At 42.9% G+C, this 22,980-nt stretch overlaps 1 protein-coding gene across 3 annotated transcripts in view; it reads left to right on the forward strand.

The window, feature by feature from the left end:
- Positions 1-22,980, forward strand: part of DGKQ (diacylglycerol kinase theta) — an 89,909-nt gene that overhangs the window by 2,724 nt on the left and 64,205 nt on the right. For 2 of the 3 annotated variants that reach the window (XM_068666130.1, XM_068666131.1), the window contains exon 2: positions 19,804-19,883. In XM_068666130.1, coding sequence (XP_068522231.1) covers positions 19,804-19,883 — 80 coding nt within the window. Of the gene's footprint in view, positions 1-7,409; positions 7,432-19,803; positions 19,884-22,980 lie in introns of those variants that run through there. The other variant, XM_068666132.1, reaches the window with a different exon arrangement.

A 22,980-nucleotide genomic window follows, 5' to 3' on the forward strand; every position in this document is an offset into this window, starting at 1 on the left:
TGATTCTATGACCTGTATGTTCTGGAGGCTACACATTCTTCTAGTGCTATAAATCCTTCTAATGTGAAATTAAGTTGATTTATTTTAGCCAAAGGTAAAACATTTGGGATTTAAGTAATAAGCAAGTTGGTTGGCAAATTAAACAGAATTATTCAGTCATTTTTAGGTTATTTTTATATCTTTTACTGGAGCATTTATTGGAAGACATGATTAGGGTCTTTTTTGTATTTTTTTGAACCCCTTCTGCTAGGAAAATGTAATTCAAGCACATAAGGTGCTTGTCTGGATGTGAAGGCATTAAGTGAAGTAATACTTAGGGAAATATCGTCCTTGTTTTCTGTTTTGTTGCTTATGTTTTAAGGCTTTGTATTCTAAGCAGAACCTCCAAACTTACTCCAAGGCACAGAAATTCCTGTTTCTCCTAAGCTGGTTCCGCTGCTGTCTGACAGCACTTCAACTTTTTCAGAATGCAATGCAAATGGTGAACTGGAGTTAAGTTTGTTGTAAACCCCTCCCTTAAAAAACATAGCCATAAAGGATTTTTATTTTAGGCAAAGCTGCTGTGATTCAGATATGCATGTCCTATACATGGGCAAGCCATGTTGTGTCTTGCTGGTGCAGGAGAACATGGAGGTGTTCGGACAGCATCTCTGCAGTGATCTGGAGATGCACATGTGATCCTGGTTTAGTTTAAATCTGGGAGCTGGACCCATAGGCAGTTTCTCTCTTCAGAGATGTGGAAATAGCAGCAGGGAGCACAGGGAAGAGGAGCGATCCCCTTGAACTCTCATCCTTTCTGGTTAATTCTGTGCTTGGGTCAGGCAGCTGGAACATCCTTGACCCTGCTGGTTTGGTTCAGCTTAGTTTTGAGGGAAGTGAATGATCTATGAGATTCCCCAGAAGGTCTTAATGCTTGCAGTTCAAAAGAAAAACAAATTATTCTGTCTTCCAGTGAGCTTGGCTTGCTTTGTTGCATTTTAAACTAAAAATAAAAGCTGCAAGGAGGTAAAACCACAGTAAAATCTCGCTTCTATCCCACAATCAGTTTTAATTTTCAGTACTAGCTTTCTTTGTTCTGCTGTATGTTCCATGTCAGTGGTGAGGCCTTTCAGTGCGACAATAGGTGTTTGATGTCGAGGTGTGATGTGAGTTTGTGGTTGAAGTGTTGCTGTGTAGATGTGACTGCTGCATTTAAAGCTTACATTGAGCCATGTAGCTCCAAGTCCATCTGAGGAACAAACACAAACAATGTCAAAAAATAAAAATAAGACAAAACCCCCAAAACAAACAAACAAAAATAAAGCTCCAAAAGAAACCCTGAGACAGAAACTTAGCTCAGCTCTGGTCAAGTTAAAACACATGTTGGGAAAAAAGCTGGGAACATTGACTGACAGACAGAAAGATGCCATTTATTTACCAGTCTGCATTTTGAGGATAAACCATTTTGCACTAAAGAGAATTTCTTCTCTTTTCACCTTCTCCCTCTGACAGTGCTTCAGAGAAAAAATGTCATTGTCACCATCAGTGATGCGAAGGAACGTATAGGGAACTTTGCAAGGATGAGCACAGCTCGTGTAGCCAGAAGCTATATTTTGTGTTGATGGAGTAGACCCACATTTGAGTCCAGGAACTAAATTAGGTAGGAAATAACTTGCTGCAGAAAGTGTTAAAGCCAGTAATCCAATACCAGGCTTCCCACAGCACGTTTATATATCATCTCTGTCACTGCCTCGGTCTGACTTGGTGATAAATGACAAAAGCAATAAAGAAGGTGCTCATCAATCCATCACGTTGTGGAGTAGCTGAGGGCTGCAGCTTGTTCTCTGCAGGTTTTCTTTCCAGGCAATCTTTCATTTAGTATTACTTATTTTTAAAATGTTCAGGTATTCCTCAGCCACTTTCTAGGCTTATACCCTCTGGTTCCGTTCCTCTTGCAAGAAATTTTTTCAGTCTTCCTCTGATGAGTTTCCCACGGACCATAGTTCTTGCTGTACTGTGTAAAGGGTCTAAAAGCCTTCTATTCATTCTTGCAGTTATGTGGGAGATGAATGCCTGACTAGTTATTTTTTTCTGATAAACAAAGCACATTGAACTCTAAGGCTTTCCCTGTAAAGCGTTTTCCAAGCGCTGTACTTGAGTCGCTTAACAGCATTTTCTTAAAGAAGCCGGATAGACTGTTTCAGGTAGAGGTGAGGTCAGTACTTCGTGGCTACAAAGATGCTCTTCTGCTCCTGCTTTCCAAGATATTTGTGTGCATGCCCCTCGGCTCAGGTCCGGTTCCTTTCTGGGAGTCAGTGCACTGTGGTATCCCCTTTCCTCTCTCCCGTGTTGGTGGTGTGCATTCCCTGTTTCTAGACGTAGGAGTTTGTATTAAAGTGGCATGTAGCACATCTCTCCCAGTGACGCACATCGCTCTGTGTGATTACTCTGTGCTCCTGTGGGTTTAGTCATCAGCACTTTTTTTTTTTAAGTAGTGATTTTGCTTTTATGTCAATGTTTTCCTAAAATAACCTGTGGTAGCACTAGGCATAGTATCCTGGGGTTTCCTACATGAAATAATCCCACTAAGCAACCACGTTGCACTGGCAGTTTCCTTGCAACAAGGGACATGTTATGTGTAATGGGCATTGAGTAGCCTAAGCACAGATGCTGATCTGGAGATAGGGTCTCCTGCTTATTGTCCAGTACAAGATGACATGCAGTGGTTTTAGCTTTCATTCTCTTCTTGGAAGCTTGTAGCAGATGTTTCTAGTGTTGCCTTTTTTCTTTCTTCCCTCTATCTTGTTCTGATTTCCAAGTCCAAGGATAAGGAATTTTCCTGCATCATTTTCAGTGAGCTCTTTTGGGGGAAGCTCCTCCCAGCTTGTCTGTTTTCTCCTCTTTTATTATATACACTTTAGAACTTATCTACAGTGTTTTTTTTTTTTTGTTTTGTTTTTTCTGCTTACTGTCCTTTCAGAAATCTGATTCTCTTTCTGCCTTTGGAGCTTTTTTCTCAGGTGGCAGCATTTTCCTGACTTATATTTGACTCAGGTTGTCCCCAGATGACTTCTGCATTTTGGTCATATTGCCTGTCTCCCAGAGTTGTTTTTAATGCTGCATTTCATCACTTCAGATTGTCATTTTTCTGGGCCACTTGTTGCCCATAAGGTCCATCCTGAGCTGGCTCAAAGTCCTTGCCTGCTTGGGTAAAGCCCTTTGGAGAAACTGCTTTTGCAACGCCTATCGAAACCAGATGAGTAAGTTACCTTCATGTATTTACTTTGACTCAGCTGCAGTGTGTGGAAAGAACAGGATGTGTGTCTAGCATAGAGCCCTGCTCAACGACAAAATGATGTCTTTTGATCACTTCTTGTTCTTTTCTCTCTCTTTTATTTTTCCAGTCTTTTTTGCTTGATGGTGCCTTTAAGTTGTGAGAGAAGGCTGTGAGGAAACACACCCAAACAAAGAGCAAAAACTAATCTTTGCATTATCACTATGTGATAGGGAATTTGCTGGAAGCGTACTTCTTTTTTCTTTTTCTTTTTTTTTCTAGGTGTGCATACAATATTCTTCCCTTTAAATTGTATTGTTGCCCACTGATGCCTCACTTGTGGAAGTCCCATCAAGTCTGGTACTCACTAGAGTAGAATTGACCCCTAATTTCACTTCTTATGTTAATTTAAATATTTTTATTCTCTTGAATCTGAAAGAATGCATGTATTTGCATATATACATCTTCATGTATGCATATTCCCATGTATATGTGAATATAGATAGAAAAGAGCATGTTTGTATTTTTCTGTATGTCTTTGTTTCTTTTTTTTTTTTTTCCTATTCAAACGATTTAGTCTGAATGATGTATGTGGAAAGCAGGATTAGGATTGTACAGTATGCTGATACTGTTTACCTGCTTGGTGGCTTTTTAAATACCACACGTATGATATAAAGTTCATGCCACTTGCTTTGTAAAAACAAGGTAGTTTAAGATGTGAAGCAACTCAAAATGATAAAAATAAAATTGACTTGAGTTGGCCAGCTTAATCAGTCCCTGGAGGTTTCACATACAGAAGATTGCTGGAGGCATTCTGAATACTTTGCTAAATGCAGGTGCTTAGGAGAAACTGAATGATTTGAGCTTCTGGTGTTAAAGTAGGAGGAGTATGTTGTTCTGTAGGGTTGTATTGGATTACACTGGTAAGGAAATAGGACTTCCAGTTTGTGTGAGATTAGGTAGCAAAACAATCTCTGTTCCTCTTTGCATTATTGACTTGGCAGAATGTGTCATGTTTGAATGCCTTGGCTTGTCATGATGTAATTCAGGAAATGACACTGTCCTTTTTCTGCAGTACTTTCTCCGTAGCATGTGGAGATAAGAACTGGTACGCTCTGTTAAGCAGTGAGTATGGAAGTGCTCTACTAACCAGTCCCTGAAGTGTTTTGAAGGAGAATACTTCCTCAGTGCTGAAATCTTTTGGGAGCTTCAGAAGAAGACAGAAGAATACAAGGAAATTGCTAAGATTCCTCCACGTATGAAGAGCGCATGTGGGAAGTGTCTGGGTATAGAATGGAAAGGCTCGATGGGATCAAGTGCACCCTCAGCAGGTTTGCTGATGGCACCAAGCTGTGTGGTGCAGTTGACACACAGGAGGGAAGGGATGCCATCCAGGGGGACCTGGACAGGCCTGAGAGGTGGGCCTGTGTGAACATCATGAGGTTCAACAAGGTGATGTTCAAGGTCCTGCATCTGGGCCAGGGCAATCCCAAACACAAATACAGGCTGGGCGGAGAATGACTGAGAGCCTTGAGGAGAAGGAGTTGGGGGTGCTGGTTGATGAGAAGCTAGACACAAGCCCACAATTCGTGCTTGCAGCCCAGAAAGCCAACCACATCCTGGGCTGCACCAAAAGCAGCATGGCCAGCAGGGTGAGGGAGGGGATTCTCCCCCTCTGCTCTGCTCTCGTGAGACCCTGCCTGGAGTGCTGTGCTCGGCGCTGGGGCCCCCAGCACAAAAAGGGCATGGAAGTGTTAGAACGAGTCCAGAGGAGGGCCATGGGAATGATCAGAGGGCTGGAGCACCTCTCCTGTGAAGACAGGCTGAGGGAGCTGGGGTTGTTCAGCCTGCAAAAGGCTCTGGGGAGGTCCTGCAGTGGCCTGCCAGTGCCTAAAGGGGCCTACAGGAAAGCTGGAGGGGGACTCTGTGTCACGGGGTACAGTGATAGGGCAAGGAGTGATGGCTTTAAACTGAGAGGTAGTAGGTTTAGATTAGGTATTAGGAAGAAAATATTTAACAGGGTGGTGAGGGAGTGGACCAGGTTGCCTAGAGGTGTCCCTGACCAGGTTGGATGAGGCCCTGGGCAACCTGATCTAGTGGGTGGTATGCCTGCCTGTGGCAGGGGGACTGGAACTGGATGGTCTTTAAGGTCCCTTCCAACCCAAACCATTTTATGTCTCTGATTCTAGTCCTCTCTGAGACACTTGGTCTTTCTTTCAGGATCGAAAATACCTCTTGTGAGATGAAAGATTTTCTTCAGAGCTTACTTAAGATGCCAAAGTGTAAATCATTACAAACACAAATTTGCAGGGGAAAGTGCTTAGAGTTAGCATTCCTGGACTGTATCTGCTACAAAAATAGCCTTTAAATGTGAAGCAAAGGTGTGAGTTGAGTAGCATGACCTAAGAAAAACAGCTTGTTCATGTTATCCACTTCTGAAAACAGTGTTGATATGGAGGAAAGGAACGGGGGATTTCAGATTTCATGGATATTCACAAATATCTAGGGAATTTAATGCTCTCTAGATGCTTCTGCAAGCTGATGCAGAAATTCTGGGAGGCAACAGAGGCCATTGCATGTACTGGTGCTGTAGTACCATACTGGGATCGTTGTTGCTGGCCTGAATGCATGAGTTGTGTGCAGCACATCTCCACCCACTCCCGGGGATCTGTCATTGGTGTCAACAACAGCCCTTCAGAAAGTAATTACAACACTTTATCATAGAAGGGGATGGAGTTACAGCTTGAGGAAATGGCACTCACAGTTACGTTTGACACCTGGATTGTGGGGACTTAACTGTGCCAATAGCAGATGCTGACTGAGAAACCAAGTGTATGACCCAAAGTTAGTGGAGGAAGAGAGGCACAACTTTCCAGAAAAGTGAAATATTGGATACCCTGTGGGAGGCATAGGGAGGGAATATGCTGTTTGTGCCATTGCAGGGAGGAGACAGGCTTTCATTGTAATATAAATCCTAAGAGCTGTAAGTGAGAAAAGAGCTTTTGAATTGAAACACAGCATCTACTCCTCTTATGGTTTCCTTTTGTTGTTGTTTTTTTTCTCTTGTGTGAAGATGGCTTTCCTGTGTGAACAATACCAAGTGAAGCAATTCTTGCTTTGGTTTCTGTGCCATTGACTGCTTTAACTGTAGTTTCTCTTTTAATGATAATGAAAAGAAGTTAACCACTGCCTCATTTTCCCAGTAGAAGCTGTGTCCATCAGACCTCCCCAGCCAAATCCTTGGTCAGAAATAGGCTGAAGTAGCAAGTAAAAATACTGTAATGTTAAAAATGCTCTTCAAGACAGTTAAGTATCCTCATGTCTATGCTGGTTCAGACCTCCTTTATTCTATCCCTCCTATATTTTCTTCTATCCAGAATAGCTCCTTTTTTGGCAAGTGCCTTGAGGTTTCTTGAAACCACTGTATTTTTCATTCAAGCATTATTCTTCAGTAGGAGCAAGTAGATTATTTTAAAAGTAAGTCCTCCTCCTCTTCCTTCCCCTGAGTCTGGAAGGATAATGGAGATATATCACACTAATTCAGTACTTCAGGGGTAGACTATGAATTTTATTGGTTCAAGAACTGAGCTATTGCTTGTTGAAAGATCTGGTGTAGTTGTAGGTGTTGTATATAACATTTTGACATTGCAGGCTTCTGTTCTCCAGTTAGATGTTAATGTTCAGCTTCTATGAATTATATATGAACTTATTCATGTGAAGGAGAGACCGTTCCTTAAATTCAAGATAAGTATAGGCCTGAGTCTCATCATTGACTCAAGCCAGTGTGGTAGAATTGAAATCACCACTCTTTCTTGACAGGAATCTTTTTAAAATATTTGAAATTTGTAGTAAGATAGGAACGGTGATTCCAAAAAGTAGCACAAAGATTAACAAGTTCAGTTTGGGAGCCTTTCCTTAAACAGTGTGTTTTATTTTTTCCTCTGGTCTGCCTTGTATGAATCATTTACCTTTAGTTTCCGGATCATGTCAATACCCTTGTAACAAACAAGCTAAAGAAAGCATTGAGTGTACTTATCCAGCTGGCCCAGGAGCTTGTTTCTTTGGATTTATTTATTTTTAAATTTGTGTTTCTAGCTCAGTTTTTCACTCGAGTCCTGTAGTTTTGTACACTTCTGTCTGCGCTGCACTTTGGAAACAGAGCACTACAGGAATGAGAGGTAGGGGTTACCATGGCAACTGCTCTTTTTCTTTCCTCCCTTGTTTTGTTGTGTTTCATGGTGATGTGAAGTGTTGAGATGTGCTAAATAATGTTGAAATTACCCGTGTTAAAAGAGCAAGAGCACTTACCTTGGGTTAAAAAATACTAATAATTTGGCCGACATTTAAGCTGTACGTGGTGTTTCTTTTAAAATTATAACTTCAGTGAAGGTAGGTGGGTGCTTTGTAGTTAAGAATAACTGTGTTTTATTCTAGTCTCTTCAATTTTATTTTATTTTTTTTTTACTGCATTTTCATGTTCTGTATTCACTTTCTGAAAGGGGCAGTGAAAGGAGCTGCACCTACTAGGGAATCCAGCCCTCTGGCATGCTGGTTGTGTCACTGAGTGGAGGAACTTTGTTTTATATGAAATGCTGCTGTTCTTTCCTTAATGCATTTGAAGACTTAGGTGTGTTTTGGAGGGAAATTTTGCTTTCTTTCCTCCAGGGCACTGAGCAAATTGATTTGGTCTCTGTGTGCGTGCGATACGCGTGCACTGTACCTCTGTACCCCCAGCAATGCACTCTGTGGTCTCTGGACTGCATTAAGACCTTTCCCCATACTGTAACATTCAAAGCATCACCAAATCTTGGTGTTTTGTGAGGGATTCCAGGCAATTGTTTCAACACCATCGTTTTCTGACAAAATACCGTCATGGCATGTGAAGTCCTACTGTGCCTTAAATTCTGTTACAGTTTGCCCTGCTGATTTAACTCAAATTCTTCTTTTTAAAACCCGAAGATGTGATTTTGTTGTTTCTCCTTTGTGTGAGGAGATGTTTTGGTGTGTGTGTCTAAACTTGCAGAAGTGTTAACAGGGCTGTTTTTTCTTTGTAGGAGACCTCTGTGTTGTTTACCTGGGTTTTCAGAAGCTACTTACTGACGTGTGACATTGACACTGCTGTGTGTGAAGTTGTGCACGCTGTGCTGGGCAGGCAACCTGCAGGAGCAATGCAGGGGACTGTGCATGGTATTTGAGGGCTGCAAACTTACAATATTTAGCTCAGTTGCCCAGGCACAATGAAGATTTGGTTGTGAGGATGCTTAGAGTGAATGTCAAATAGTTCTAGTGGAGTTTCCTTAAAACCAAGGGCTGGGGTGGGACCACCTTGTGGTTGGCGTTGTGCTGTTTTGTTCTGAATACTGCCAGCTATAGCTCTTTGTTTTGCCCAGTAACCCCAAGTCAGCTGGAGAAGGATGGTAAACAATTGACAAAGTTTCTCTTTGTAAAGCCTGGATTTGAAAGCAGTAAGTTGGAGAAGCTGTTGCAGACAACTGCTGCAGGGTGTTAAGTACCATGTCTTTAGTATTCATGACACCGGTGTGCACGTCCTCCTTCGGACTGGCTGAGTCTCCCTCTGAGCTCTCCTTTTTTACCTGCTACACGTTTCTCTGCCCCTGCCTTCCCTCTTTGCTTACAGAGCTGGCATTTCTCTGCTGTAGCCCTTGTTTTTTTAATCCACAGTTCAGTTGATGGCGTGGGCAGTCTACACTAGAGGACAAAAAAGGCTTCAGCTTTAGACAAAGCCAGGGAAAAGAGTATTATTTAAGTGCTTTTCAAGGGGGTTGTCCGTAATGGCAGGTGATGTGTGATTTTCTTCTTATCCCTATGGCATCTTGCTGAAATTCTGAGTTGGCTGTCACCAAAAGATCCCTGCTCTGCCTTCCAGGAGCATGAGGAGGTACACCCCTTCCTTCCCTGCAGGTACAGGACCTCGGGGGGGTTCTGACAGATGCTGATCCGTAGGACCAGGACATGCTCTAGGTGTTGAGTGTGGTGTTCACACCACTGCACTGGGCTCAAGGCCTTTGCAGGTTTATTTGAACTCTAAAATGTATTTACCTTGCGAAGGCAAAGAGGGGAAAGCCGTGCCATTTTTGGAAAAAGTTATTCCAGCAGTTCTCAGAGAAGCTACATACTCCGTTTCAACGACAAAGAATCTAGGTTGAATTGGTTGGATGTATCTTGTTGGTAGCATGGAGGGTTGTGGTTCTTTATTATAACACTATGATGAGTGGAAGGAATGGTATTATTTTGCTGCAGGTGCAGTGTGCTTGTTCTTTGGTCAGACCCCAAAGTGGATTGACTCTTTCTAGCTCCACAAAGGCTGCAATCTGGAAGAGGTGGCAAAAAGCCAGGGCTCCATTGCATGGGCTGGTGTCTGGTTTATATGGGCAGCCTGTATCCTCTAGCCTGTATGGAAGCTACTGGAGTGCTTAATTGTTGTCCCTCAGACAGGCAGATGTCCGTGGTTCAGAGCCTGAGAATGGGAGGCTGTGGTTCCTCTTTGTTGGGCCGGGAGTTACAGCCATCCCAGAGGCCTGTTGGTGTGGCATCGCGGGTGTCAGTTCCCATGCAAGAGACACTTCAGTGGAAAAATTAATTCACTGGACGGAAGGGGAAGAACTGCATCCCTCCAGGCTCCCTTTACAACTCCACGTTGTGAACAGGATGCCTCTTCCTCTGAGAATCTTCTGGGGAAACTGTCGAGAGGTAATTTGCCAAGTTCTCTCCCAGTGCTGGAAAACTTATTGGAAAATTGCCCTCTTGGAAATTTCTTGTTTTCCAGCAGTGAGCCAGCATCTTGTCCCAAGACACCGTGGTCCTGTCTGTGGGCTAAAACTGAAGGAAAAGGAAGGTGTTGATGCGTTCTGGGTGTAAATGTGAGTTAAGCACTAGCCATCTGTCGAAGGAAGAAAAAAATCTCGTAATGCCAGGGACTTGTTCTAAGCAGAAACCACGTGCCTTTGAAATCCTGTGACCAAATTATTTCAGAGGTGAGAAGTCTGACCCAGCTTTCTGTTGAGAGGGAGAAAGTAAAGTATATGCAAAACTTACCTTTTTTTGTTCATTGAGGCCTGTACTCAGCCAGACTGTATTATTACTGGACATATCTTACAGCAAGGAAGGAGAGGACCTCACCGTGAAGACTTTCTTCTTGTTATATGTAGGGTGCCTAGGACTTCTGCTGGATGTGGGTATGACCTGGGGACAGCCTCTTGACCAGGTAGAAATGGCACTTTTACCATGGTGGTACAGCCTGCTTGTGCCACTGTTTCTTGCTCCCAAAGTGCAAAACCCTGGTGGAGCAAAACGCCGAGCGTGGGTGGCTTCGTTGCCTCTGCAGCTGCAGGTGCTCTGGCTTTGCCTGCATAGCAGGGTTTGGGGAGCTTGCTCTGGGTGAAGCCAGGGGATGGAGGATGGTGAGGGTGCTTTTCTGACAGGTGAGGACCTGTTCATTTGTCAGTTCAGGGCTTACCGTGCCAGGGAGGGTGGAGAAACAAAATGAGGCTTGTTGTTGACCCTGGACTATTCGCAGCCTGCTGATGAGAGAAAGAGAGGGGTCCTTGGTGCAGCACAGGGGCTCTGTAAGGTTGCCACAAGTCAATCAGGCCTACGTAACCAAATCAGTGCTTTCATGATTGACAGTCCAGGTATATCACTGAATTCATTTGACTCTGCCTCGTTATTCAGTGGCTTGTCTTGTTTTCACTTGACTGGTTTCTATGTTATTTCCGAACAGCAACATCTGAAATACAAATGAATAGGGATTCAAGTGCGCTGCCTTGAAATTACAGAGCTCAGATGTTTTGAAAACATTTCTTTTGGGTATCTGTACCTATATATAGAGCTTGCTGTCATGCAGGCAGTTTTGGAAGCGTAAAATACCACACTATCCCCACTGTGCAGGGGGAAACTGTGTTTTGGTCAGATGGAGCGTATCCTTGTAGCTCTTTTTAAAGCAGGGATAAGCATGGATGGTTAGTGAGTAAGACAAGAGTCCCAGAAAGGACCTGGCATGTATGACTGATCAGTAAGATGCTCAGTAAATGATGAGAAAATCTCAACAGGTTTCCGAATCTCAGTGGATTTGCAGAGAAATGGAATCCACAACGTGGTCGAACTGAACTGTAAGACGAACGGGGGCCGGCATTGTCTCACTGCAGTGAGAGAGGAAGGTGTTTTAACGCCTGACTTCTTAAAGCTTTCAGAGATTTTTCCATCCATGCCCTGCCATTGTGTGAGGCGTCCTGGGCCGGCCACAGCTTCTGGTGACAGCTTCTCTGGTGACATTTAGCAAGCATTGCGCAACAGACTGCTAAACTTATCCTAGGTTATGCCTTGCCTGAGAGAGCACACCAATATTGCACACAGGTCTTCGCATGTTTCTGCTGAATTGGGAAACAAGCTGGCAAGGAGCATGGCTGCATCCAGCATTCCTCTCAGTGAATAGTCCCAGTATTCAGACTGCCCTGTGGTCACAGTCCTAAACACAAAAGCTAAATGTGTCTGTGTTGGCAAGCTGTTACAATGGAAAAGGAGCTCAAAGCTGTGTAGCAAATGTAAAATTTAGTCCTGCAAGCTTCCTGTGAAAAGAGAACAGTGCTTTCAAGTTACTGATGAAAAGACCCTCTCATCCATTAGCTTGAGTGCTGCTGTTTGTATAATCTACTTGATAACAATGTGTTTTATATTCATTTTTAAAAAAGAGAGATTTTAAAAAATGTATTTTTCTCCAATCTGTGAGTGCCTAGCCTCTGGGCATTTCCTCAAAGCTATTGTCTTCTAATTATCAATGGATCTCTTCAGTGAACACAAAGGCAGTCCTGCTGAGCAAAACAGCCTGCTCGCAGGACCAAGGACAACTGCAGGGGTGAGCGAAAAGGCCCCTACATGGCAGAGAGGCGGTAAGCTTAGCTTGTGTTTTGGCCTGTGTCACATCATGAGCATGCTCTGGAAGAGCAGGAGGGGAGGAGGAAATAACCTTCCCAATTCTGACCAAAATAAAACTGTTTTGATTGTGTTAGGGTGACTTGGCCTGAGTTGTCTTGGTGCTCATATGCCCTTTAAGTCCCACTGATTCATTGTTTGGAAAGCAGAGGGTGTTTGAGTTGGCTTGCACAACAGCTTTGAAGCTCTGGTTTACTCCATGGCGTTGCTAGATTCCTTGTTTGTTTGTGCTCCGTCCATCTACAGGCAGTTGCACTTCCTCCTCCCAGCCTTCAAGTACGCAGCAGCAGCAACACCTTCTGCGCAGAACATCCTTGCCATTGTGTGCCTGTGTATTTTTATTGAACTGATCTGGACAAGCTGACTTCCATTTTCGGCTACTCTGGACCTGTCTTTTCTTCCCCAGCTGCTGCGAACAGCCTCTTCAGAAACCACTGCTACTGTGCTGAGACGTGGAGCCCGGCAGAGCTGGAGCAAAAGCTACACCATCTTACAAATGCTGACAAATAGAGTGTTGTTCTGGAAACCTTTCCAGGTCCTGGGCTGAAATAGTTTGGTTTAGTGATCCACCAGAAGTCCAGGGGGCCCTTCTGTGTTTTAGGGTAAAGTTGGGGAAAGTGGCTGAACTGAATAAACACTCGCTGTCTTTTTTTTTCTCTTTCTTTCTTGAATTCTAGCAGTGATAGCAAGTGCTCTTACTAACAGAGATGTTTTTCGATTTGCTGAGCACTGTCTTTTTTCTTCTGGGAGGGGAGAGGTAAGAAATAACCACCTGAAAGACGAGATAAGATTTGCCACTTTGTGTTTTCTGCTCTGCTTTCTGTTCCACTGTCAGTACATGCCCAAAATAAGCCCCTTTGAAGGTTGAAATAACCACCACCACCTTGCCTTGCTGTCGTAGCTAGCTGTAAAAACAGTTGCAAAGAGAAAGGAAGATAAATGGTTCTTCATGGTTGTAGCAAACAGAGCAAGAAATGCTAGACATACCTTTTAATGAGGGAGATTCAGCTTTTGCACATCAAGCATTGGGCTCCTAACAGCAAAGGCTTGAAAGGATACAGGGTGAGGCTGTGGATTGTCTCTCCTGGGTGAATTTCTGGAGCATGTTTGGCTGATGCCTGTCAGGAATGCAAGATTAGCTGAGCCCTTGAGGCCGTTTGCTTCCTGGATTTCTGCAAAAATTAATGTATTACCTACATAATTTCATTGCAGTTAACTCTGGAACGTACTGAGGTTCGTGCCCAAAATAGTACATACTTCTGCAAAAAAACAATTTCGAACAATGTAGGTATGTGCTACAGAAATAAAACGCTATTTAAACCATAGCCTGGATGTCTGAAACCAACTGGGGCAGACTTGTTACTGCTCTTCTGCCTTTCTTCATGAGCTGAGTTTCAGTTTGCAGCTCTGAGAAGGGGATTTAAATCCTAATGCTTCCATCATCCTTTGTGTTCAGGAACGTCCTCGACTCTTCTTCCTTCCTGAGTAGGTGCCTTTTTCGGGAGAAAACCATGGAAGACCTCTACATTCCTGCAGGGATTTGTTTTGATAAATGCCAAGATTCTTCTGTTAATCACAGAATTTGTAGCATTCTCAGAGTGGAGCTGGCGAATGTTTCATAATTCTGAAGAACTCCTCGTAGTTCTGTCTTTGGGGAGAGGAAATGCCTGTAGCCAGAGAGTAGGTTGCAGTGTTGGCTTGATGCAGCACAGGCAAACTCAAATACTCCCTCTTGCTCTGAGTTGTTGATGCCTTATTTAAGTTGCTGATGTACAGAGCAAAGATTTGTAATAATTATGTCTAGTTAAGAGGAATATTTACGTTGCTAGAAGTACTGATGGATATCTCTTCTCACCAGTAACGTTGACAGGAAGCCTGGCAATGTAGCTGAGGGTATAATTTACCTCTCATTCATTCTTTGTCTTGATGAAAATGAGATGTATGCTACATGTTCTAATCTATAATCTGCTGTATTGACTTGAAGGAAAAGAATCTCGGCTTCTGCAAGTTGTTGTGCTTCAGTGAGCTTCAGGGAGTCATACTGATTTACAGCGTATGAGAGTGACCCTAGCTCTTCAGGCTGTGTATGGTGTACTTTCTCTGAAAGCCTGCTCCACTCTTAACATTAGTGCTCTCTACTGCAGTTAATGAAAATGAAAAATACTGAAATTATTGAAAAAGAATCAAAAAATTTCCCCCTGCTGGAGTAAATTACCTCTTTGGAGGAAATGGTATGAGCGCTCATTCTTTCTGTAGTACCTGCTGCAGTTAAAACATTTCCTGTAAAGCAGAGGGCTTGAAACTGAACCGCGTATTCTTCGTGCTGCCGTGATACAGCTGCTTGACTCGATGCCTCGGAGAGGAGGGTCTGCAGGACCGCGTGCGTGGCACTGTGGAAGGGAAGATGCACACACGCTGCCTTTCCAGGGAGTCCACCCAGCCCCCAGCAGCAGACCCGTATTCGTGGTGCCCACCACCGTGGTGTTTGCAGCCTGGAGGCAGGTGCTTCTTCAGTCTGTCAGCTAGCAATGCGAGCTCTCATCAAGGTCCTGCTTCTTTTCAGCCAACTTCACTTGGCAGCAGTGCTGCTGCTGGTAGCTGCTGGGATTTCTTCAGCTGGAAAAGCAAAAAATTTATTGCGGATGAGTTTTGTCTGATGCATAGAAAACCTTAACGAGCTGAAGGTTGTGGCGCGAAGGAGGAGAAAGAGTCCTGGGTTGTGGTGTTTTATGATAAAGAGAGGAAGTACAGTAAGGTTAGAGGTAGGGAAAACATAATTGTACAACCTGCATCTAATACAGGAAGCTACTTCTAAATGTGCTCAGTTTTTAAGATGAATACATTAAAATTTAAGCCTAAAACTGCTGTGTATGCCAGTTCAAGGCAGTAGGAGTACTTCTAAAGTTGCACTTTAGATACTCATTGAGGATTTCACCTCTATTTCCCCATCTACTGCTTCATCTTTTTTACAGATGACCCTTTCAGGATGATGTATGTTTGGAGAGCTATCATCTGTAACACTTGCAGGCAACCGATGTTGGGTAAAAGCTGCACAAAATTTAATCTAGTAGAACCATCCTTTTTTTTTTTTTTTTTTTTTTTTTTTTTTCCGTCCTGTGGTTTCCATACATTCAAGGAAATGCTGGCAAAGCTCCCCTGCATACCCAAAGGGTGGTCTGGTGCCAGAGTCAGTTGTTGGCTGTAACCACAACCTTTTCTTTGTTGTTTTTTTCTGAACATCTTACCAGCAGATAGATGTAGCCATGGCTAGAGTACACGGAAAGGACCTGCCTGGAACTGAAAGTTGGCATTCACCACATGTGAAATGCTGAAATAAAACCAGACTGAGGGCAGGCCTGCTTTTGAGCAGCAGACAGAAGCGATAAAGGGAAGCAATGAACTTGGACAAGGCTGCAGGTGGGATCTGGGCTGTGGTGCCTTGGTAGGGATGTGGATGTGGATGCTGCTCCAGTTGCCCACCACCCCCTCTGAAAGGGCAGCAGTGAGCTGTGAGTTCAAAAGGGACGGTGGCTGCTGAGGGCTGCAAGGGAATCTTTGTTTTGAGTGATTTAATTTCAGTCCACCATTGTATTGCCAGGGGCTGATGAATATAAGGTGGAGTGCTTGAAGGTGACATGCACAAATGCCTATGTAGCCTTTTAGTTTTTTTTTGTAGAGAAATGCAGAGAGTTTTCATTTGTGCTCTCCTTTCACACGTCAGGCAATCCTGTCCTGTAAACCCTCTGAGACAGGGATTTCTTCCAAGTCTTAAATTTAACAAGATGCCCCAGTGAATTATTGCTTTTCATTTAGTTTTATTTATATTCACATTAATGAGTTGAGTATGTGCTTTAATGTGTTGCTCTTATGTTTTTCCAGAAATGAAAAACTTAATGTACACTGATAGCTGGGAAAACAATTCTGAATTACTAGTCCATTTGTGGCTGAGCTAATGTTTGTTTTAAAAACAAACAAACAAACAAAAAAAGCCATTTAGTCAACTGGGTCGTTCAGTGATCGCTAACTGTAGTTACAAGGTTAGAAGAAACTCTGGCAGGTGCTTGCTGAGAATGGCAATTCGTGCAGGTGAGCACAGTGTGAGCTAGTGAGCTCTGGCGTTCGTGCAGAACTTAACAGAATTGTTATGTGCCAACTCAACCAGGCAATATTGAGAGGTCGTGTTGTCTCTTCATGATAGGAGATGATATTTTCCCAGTGCTGTCCATGCAACAGGCAGTTGGCAGAGATGTTGTGGTGTTTCTTGTGAATTTCTGGAGCTTGCTGTAGGTCTGCACATGCAGGGCATGCATGGACAGAGCTCCCTGCAGCACGAAGAGGATCAGATCACACAGACAGCAAGAGGGGATTGCTGGAAGGAGAAGAGAGAGCGTGGTTGCTGCTTGTGGTGCTGGTGCGCCTGAATTGTGGGGTGTACGGACCAGAGGCAGAGGAGGATGTCAGGATGAGCGCAGGCTGCAATCTGGGAAATATTTAGGTAAGCCCTGCTCCGGGAAAGCATTGGAGGGTGTGTTTGGAGGAAGAATTGCAGTTTTCTTTGGAGGTGCTTTTGTTAAGCTCGAACTGTGTGCCCACTGAAATGAGATGGATACTCCTGCGTTACGAACACACGTGTCGGTAGGTCCAGAGTCTTGTGTTAAGTCTGTCACACTTCGAGGAGAGGGGCAAACCTGCTTTGGTCTTTGTATTGGCATTCCTTGGTCCTCCTTGGAGAGCAATTTGGTAGCTCTACTTTTAGAGCTACAAGTGCTAAATGTGCTTGTATTGGCCCCTGTGGGACAGGGAAACGACACTTAGCTAGGGCTGTCGTCTCTGCTGGATTCAATGCACGTGACAAGCAGTGGAGGCATGTACCTCCTGAAAAACTCGTGGAAACCTTTCATGAAAAATGTTAAAATCTCCTCTTGAGCACTGCTACCTCCTGCATTTGCCTGCTAACATTTCTTAATTTGATTCTGTGCAAATGGTCCCAGCTTTTCCATTGAAATTCTAGGAAATTCAGTACTTTGAATGTTGTCTCGATCTGTGACAACTTCTGGCTTTCCCAAAGTTGTTGGCTTGAATTCTTCTTTAGTACATGTTTCTGTGCCCAGCTGAACCATGAGGTGCTGCCTTTATGCAGTGACTTGGGTTGGCTGCATAAATGGAGAACACCTCAAGGTCCGTGCCCAGGGGAGCGAGAAGGCCCACTGCTGTTGGCTGATTTAGAGCATTCTTCTGTGAATTCCCCGAGGTGTTTCTGTAGGGGTTGGTTGACTTGTTATTAAGCACACTTAAAATTTAGGCAGTAGCCACCTGGTCTTGCAGACTTCTGTTGTCTGCTGCTTCTTCCAGATCAAAACGTTTGTGGGAGCCATCTACAGTGCGTTGCTCTGTTATTCCCTTTGTGGTCTGACTAGTTGAGAACCAGGAAAATGCAGGAGAAAGCTGCCATTTTAATTAATTTCTTCAGTCACTGAAGTTTCCTCCTTGACTCTCTCTCACCCCTTTGTGAAGTTCTTGAGAGAAGCCTGTAGGTGTCTGAAGCTTCATGTTGTCTCCTTTTGCAGGCTGTGGACCTAAGACCCTCTGTCAGCTTGCTCCTGCCAGCCCCCTGCACCTAGACAGGTTCAGCTTAAACTTCAGGGACCACCCGCAAAATAGTGAAGAGGCTTCCTAAACAAGTGGTTGGGGCAAATGTTTTCTGGTGGTAGCGTGTGTGGTAAAACCCAGACTGGTGGGAAGTGGGCAGCTAGCTTTTTTCCTGCAGCCTCTGCAGACCTGTCTGCACAGCAGCCAGGTGCCTTCCTGCAAGCCTGAGTGGAAATGTCGTGGAGACCTGAGGGGAGACTCAGTTTCACCTGTCTACAACCTATATCTACATCCGATCTAAGTGAATTCGTAAGAATTCACCATTCTGTGTCTAACCTGCTTTTTTGGAGCAGGAGATGCATCTACAGTTATTAGATTCTCCTTGGTTTCATCTGTGCTGATGTGCTATATGCTCCTTCACGTGACAACATTTACATACGTTGGGTGTCTGCATTTTCAGCTCTGAGAATTCCTTTATCACCCCTTCATTGGCTGTTTCTGCTGCTTATCTGCCCCATGGAGTCAGGAATATTATCAGCCATACAGGTAGATGTAACACCTGATAGCACCAAAGAGAAGGCCTCGATCTGCTCTGTTCCTGCTTTGCATTTCATTTCTGTAGTGGTCACTCTGTGTTCAGCCATGGATGGCGAATAGCACAGCAATGACTTGCAGTGTTTTTTTTTCTCCGTGACTTCCAGACAGATGAAAAGCAAATGTCAGCCTACCACACATATTAAAAGGAGCGCTTATATGAATGGGGTCATCTTCCATGCCACCGAAAGGAAAGGTTGCTTTCTGTGGGCTGACAGTAAGCCACAGAAAGGAGTGGGCCTGCATTTAAATTGTTGTGTTGACATGGGAGAAGGTGGTGTTGTGAAATCACAAGTAAATGAGCTGGAGAAAAGGGAGGAGAAGAAAATGATCTGCCTGTGATGGCATGAGCACATACTACCAGTAACAGCAACGTGAGTCCTGCACATGGGCTGCAGATGGGAAGCTTGACGTGGGTTTTCTGCAGTTGCTTGTGAAGCTTAGGAAGCATGCAGCATGCTTCTGAAAACCAGGGACGTGCAAAAACTTCATGTGTACCATGATCACTGCAACTCGTGAGGGATCTGCCAGAAGCTCTGGAAAGGTGCTTCCACGTGAGGGACTGAGGCCTGAGCCTGTACGCTTAGGGCTTCGTGCTTGAACTGGAAGAGAGTAATTCTGAAAGGTGGATGACTCTAAAGCCATACCTGCATGGCTTATTAGTTCGTTGGTGCGAGGTGGTGGCAACGAGATAAAGAATCCCTTGTTCCCTGTGTGCAAACTAAACCTGTAAACCCGCGGCACGGAGCTGTGGAAAATAGCATCCCCATGAAAAACGATTCATCAAACGCTGTCTTGGTCAAAATGCATTTAATAAAGCTTGGGTGAAATTCTAAACCTGATACTGACACAGTAATAAATAAATAAATACATAAATAAAATAATTAATTGCTCTTGACTTTCAAAGCTGCATGTAACTGCTTTTAGTTTTGTCTCCTTCATCCATTACGCTCAGTGAGTGTGAACGCTGTCTTCCTGTTCATTGCTGTCACATGCACTAGCTTTTAGAAAAAATCCCTTTTAAACATGTCCATCTACTCTGGCAACATCAAAGAGATCTTTTGGACCACAGACTGCTTAAAATCTCTTCTGAAAAATTAAGAGCTCATTTTGGCACTTAGAGAGAGTGAGTTTGGGGGGGGAGAATGACTTGCTGCTGGCCTGCAATGCATTCAGATAGGCTCTCCTCCTTTATTTTCTATCACCAACATCTTGGTAACAAAACTGGCTGGAGACGTATAACAGTCGTGTGGATACCATATCTAGTGGAGAGCAAATGTGATTAAGAAGATGTTTTCCCAACCGTATTTCACTCCACGTGATTATTTTTTGTTGTTTTCTTCTTTCTTTTTTTTTTCCACCAAAATGTCCCTTCTTTGTGAAAGACTTGCTTACAGTTCTTTCTTTGATTTCCACAGTTTGCAACTTCATGTCTCATGAAAAGTGCCTCAAGAATGTCAAGATACCTTGTTCATGTATTGCTCCCAGCCTTGTAAGGGTGAGTAAGCACACACTGTCATGTCTCTTTCATGGCACAACAGGACAGATTTATTGCTAGATAATATGGTGTAGTACAGTAGTGGCTTGTTAATATTGAAATGCTTAAATCAATCGTGTTAGTCATCACTTAAGCTTTTATGGCTGCTCAGAGAAAAAAATCTACATTTCCTTTGAAACGTCCCTGATATGGGCAGCTGTAGACAGTCTGTCTTCAAAGAGTGGTTGTTTGCATTCTTTATATATTACTAGACATTTTTAATTGTGTCATTACCTGGAAGTCTCACAATAATGGAATGGGGTGACTGATTGAAATCAGTGCTCTCAGGAAACTATACCATGTATCATACTTGAAGAACTCTACCACCATTTTTTTCAACAATAATTACACCTTACTGGAAAAATGCTAAAGCTTTTCTGACTAGTGAAGGGGCTGTGTTTGGCTTCTATTGATTACTGCTCTTAAGAATTTGCTTGCTTATTTTGACCAGAGAATAAAGGTGTTGCATTAAAAGCACAGGACTTAAAAAGAAATAATAATAAAATTAAAAAAAAATCTAAAGACAGGGCTTCCAATTGATGGTAAGAGTTCAAATGTATGTATTTTGGTTATTAATAAAGTATATTCTCTTCAGATGCCCTGTGACCTTTTCTGCCCCATGACCTTAGGTGTAAGAGAGGGATTGATTTTGAAGATGTTAATGTGTTGCAACTATGGTATTAAGAAGCTAAATTGAGGAGAAAACTGTGTGTTATCCACCTGGGGGGAAAAAAGGGGTGAGAAGCTTTCTAGATAAGTAGGAAGACACTACAAGTACCGTACAGAGCATTATGCAGAAGTCAAATGAGACTGCTGTAAAATCAAAATGAGAAAATGGTGAGCCTTACAGACCTCACTGACTAAAACCATGTTTATGAGATACTCACTTATAGACCTGGGAACCTGCAAGGGGGGCTGTATTTCCTTTGTATTCAGAAAAGCTTTACGGGTTCCTTTAAGTCGTGGAAGCCTATGTAGGGGATGGTAGGAGAAGGTCTAAAACAGCACGTAACTAGAGTTACAGGAAGCAGACAGAGACATTACCCACTCGTTTTTATTTGATGTGCTTTGTCTAGATGCTGCTGCTGTTCAGCCTTTGCTACATACTTCATCTTCCCCACGTACTTTCATCTTGGGAGGTGTAATTTAGATTGGGAAAAGTTGTCTGATGCACAGAATGTCGCCAGTGAAAGAATAAGAAATATTGCTATTATTCTTACAACCCCAGTGAAGGGACATGTAGGTGGTGAGAAATGTTATTACTAAGAATTAGCATCTCCACTGTTTCAGTATGCTGGCAGTCAATTGTGGCATGGGAAAAGGAATGATGAGTCACACAGCAGAGGGATCGTTAGGGGCATAGTACACATCTAATTTAGAAATATTAATTTAGTTCAGAGACAAACTTCTGAACATTTTTGACTTCTTCTTTTGTAAATTTGCTCCACATATAATTTATTGTTCAAAATAGTACTTGTTGCTTTGCTTTTGCATGTTGAATATCATGCACTGAAATACATTAATGGTCCTACTTTCACCAGTCATGGGCATCAGTTTAGGGGTTTGTTTTGTTCCCTTGCCAGTTCCTGTTCCCTACTTGTCCCAACACATACATTTGATCTAATTGTTCGTCGTTTACACATCAAATCTGAGTAATCTTACTGTGCAGTGGAACTTACGAGTGCTGTTGTCTGCTCTCAAGACTGTTTGCTGTTCAGCGTTGCTGAATTTAGCTGTGAAGTCGTCTGCCTTATCCATGCTAAGTTGTAATTATTATGTTTCAAAAATACAGCATTGTGCTATTCTTTCTAGACAGGCTTGTCATCCTTGACATAGTCATCCAGGTTGCATTAATCCTGGTCTTCTGTGGAAGTGAAGTCTGACATATGGGAGATGTTGTTTTGCATGCAAGTTCTGTCGAAGTAAATGTTGAATTTGGCACTTGCTTCAAAAACAAAACAGAGCAAAAAATGAATGATGGTCATTTATAGAATGTGTGGAGAGTTTATTTTCTTAATCTCTGTGTGCTTTCAGATAACTTGAATGTATCTTTTTATTAAAAGGTCCAGTGTAGGAGGGATCACAGGTAGGATTTTTTTTCTGGTACTTCCTTCTAGCATGTTAATATTCAGTGTATTACAGAAATCAGATTTTTATTTTTTTTCTAATCCCCTGCATTTCATCTAGAGAAGAGGGCAATCGCTAAAGCTCATCAGACTGTATGTCATTGAGTACTAAGCTAAACTGTCAGAGAATCATTTTTCAGCAGACATTTCATGGAAACTTTCATTCCTGAGAGTAGGGTTTCCTTCCTAGGGTCAAGTAAAGGCCCACAGAGTTGCAAGCATGCCATGGCTACATCCAGTCTCAGATAATTCTTAATGAGTTTGCTCTTTAGGCTGCCCTAAGGAGTTTTCCTGCACTATTATTAATCATTCTCACCTGCACTCGGTGTTCCAGACTGGATCCAGGTCATGATGTTTCAAAATGAAACTTCACAGGTTGGTCTTCTGAGCAAGCCTGGTTTTTTTATGGTTTGCAAGATTTGTTCCACTGCTGAGGTCTCTGCAACTTGTCCAAGTTTAAACACACTCCTCCCTACATTCCCATAGGTATTTGTCTACTCTGAGGCATGTGTTTAAAAAAAAAAAAAGAAAAAGTCCAAACAAAAGACAAAATAACAATGAAAACAAAATCTGTTTGCATGAGAAATGAAAGGTTTTCTTTTCCTTTGTTAGGTAACAATGAGTTACAAATTTTTGCCTCTTAAATTTGCCATGTAAGTGAGGGGTGGTTGTATATAGCTGTACTTTGAACACTAAATATAAACGAGAGTATAATACAAGTAGTTTTAGTGAAGTTGGACATTTATGATACTTGTTTTTCCTCAATTTGTTTTTGTGTTGGGCATTGCTGTAATGTTTTCTAAACGTTTCCACTTCAAGAAAGGTTGATAAACTGTTTGCAAAATGTCCCTAAGTGCCTTTGTTCTTAAAGCCAGGTTGTCTGGAGTGGAAACATGCTGGTTGAGGCCATCAGCTTCTTGTGAAGGTTTTTA

The sequence above is a fragment of the Anas acuta genome, chromosome Z (genome assembly GCF_963932015.1).
Source record: "Anas acuta chromosome Z, bAnaAcu1.1, whole genome shotgun sequence".
Classification (NCBI taxonomy): Eukaryota; Metazoa; Chordata; class Aves; order Anseriformes; family Anatidae; genus Anas; species Anas acuta.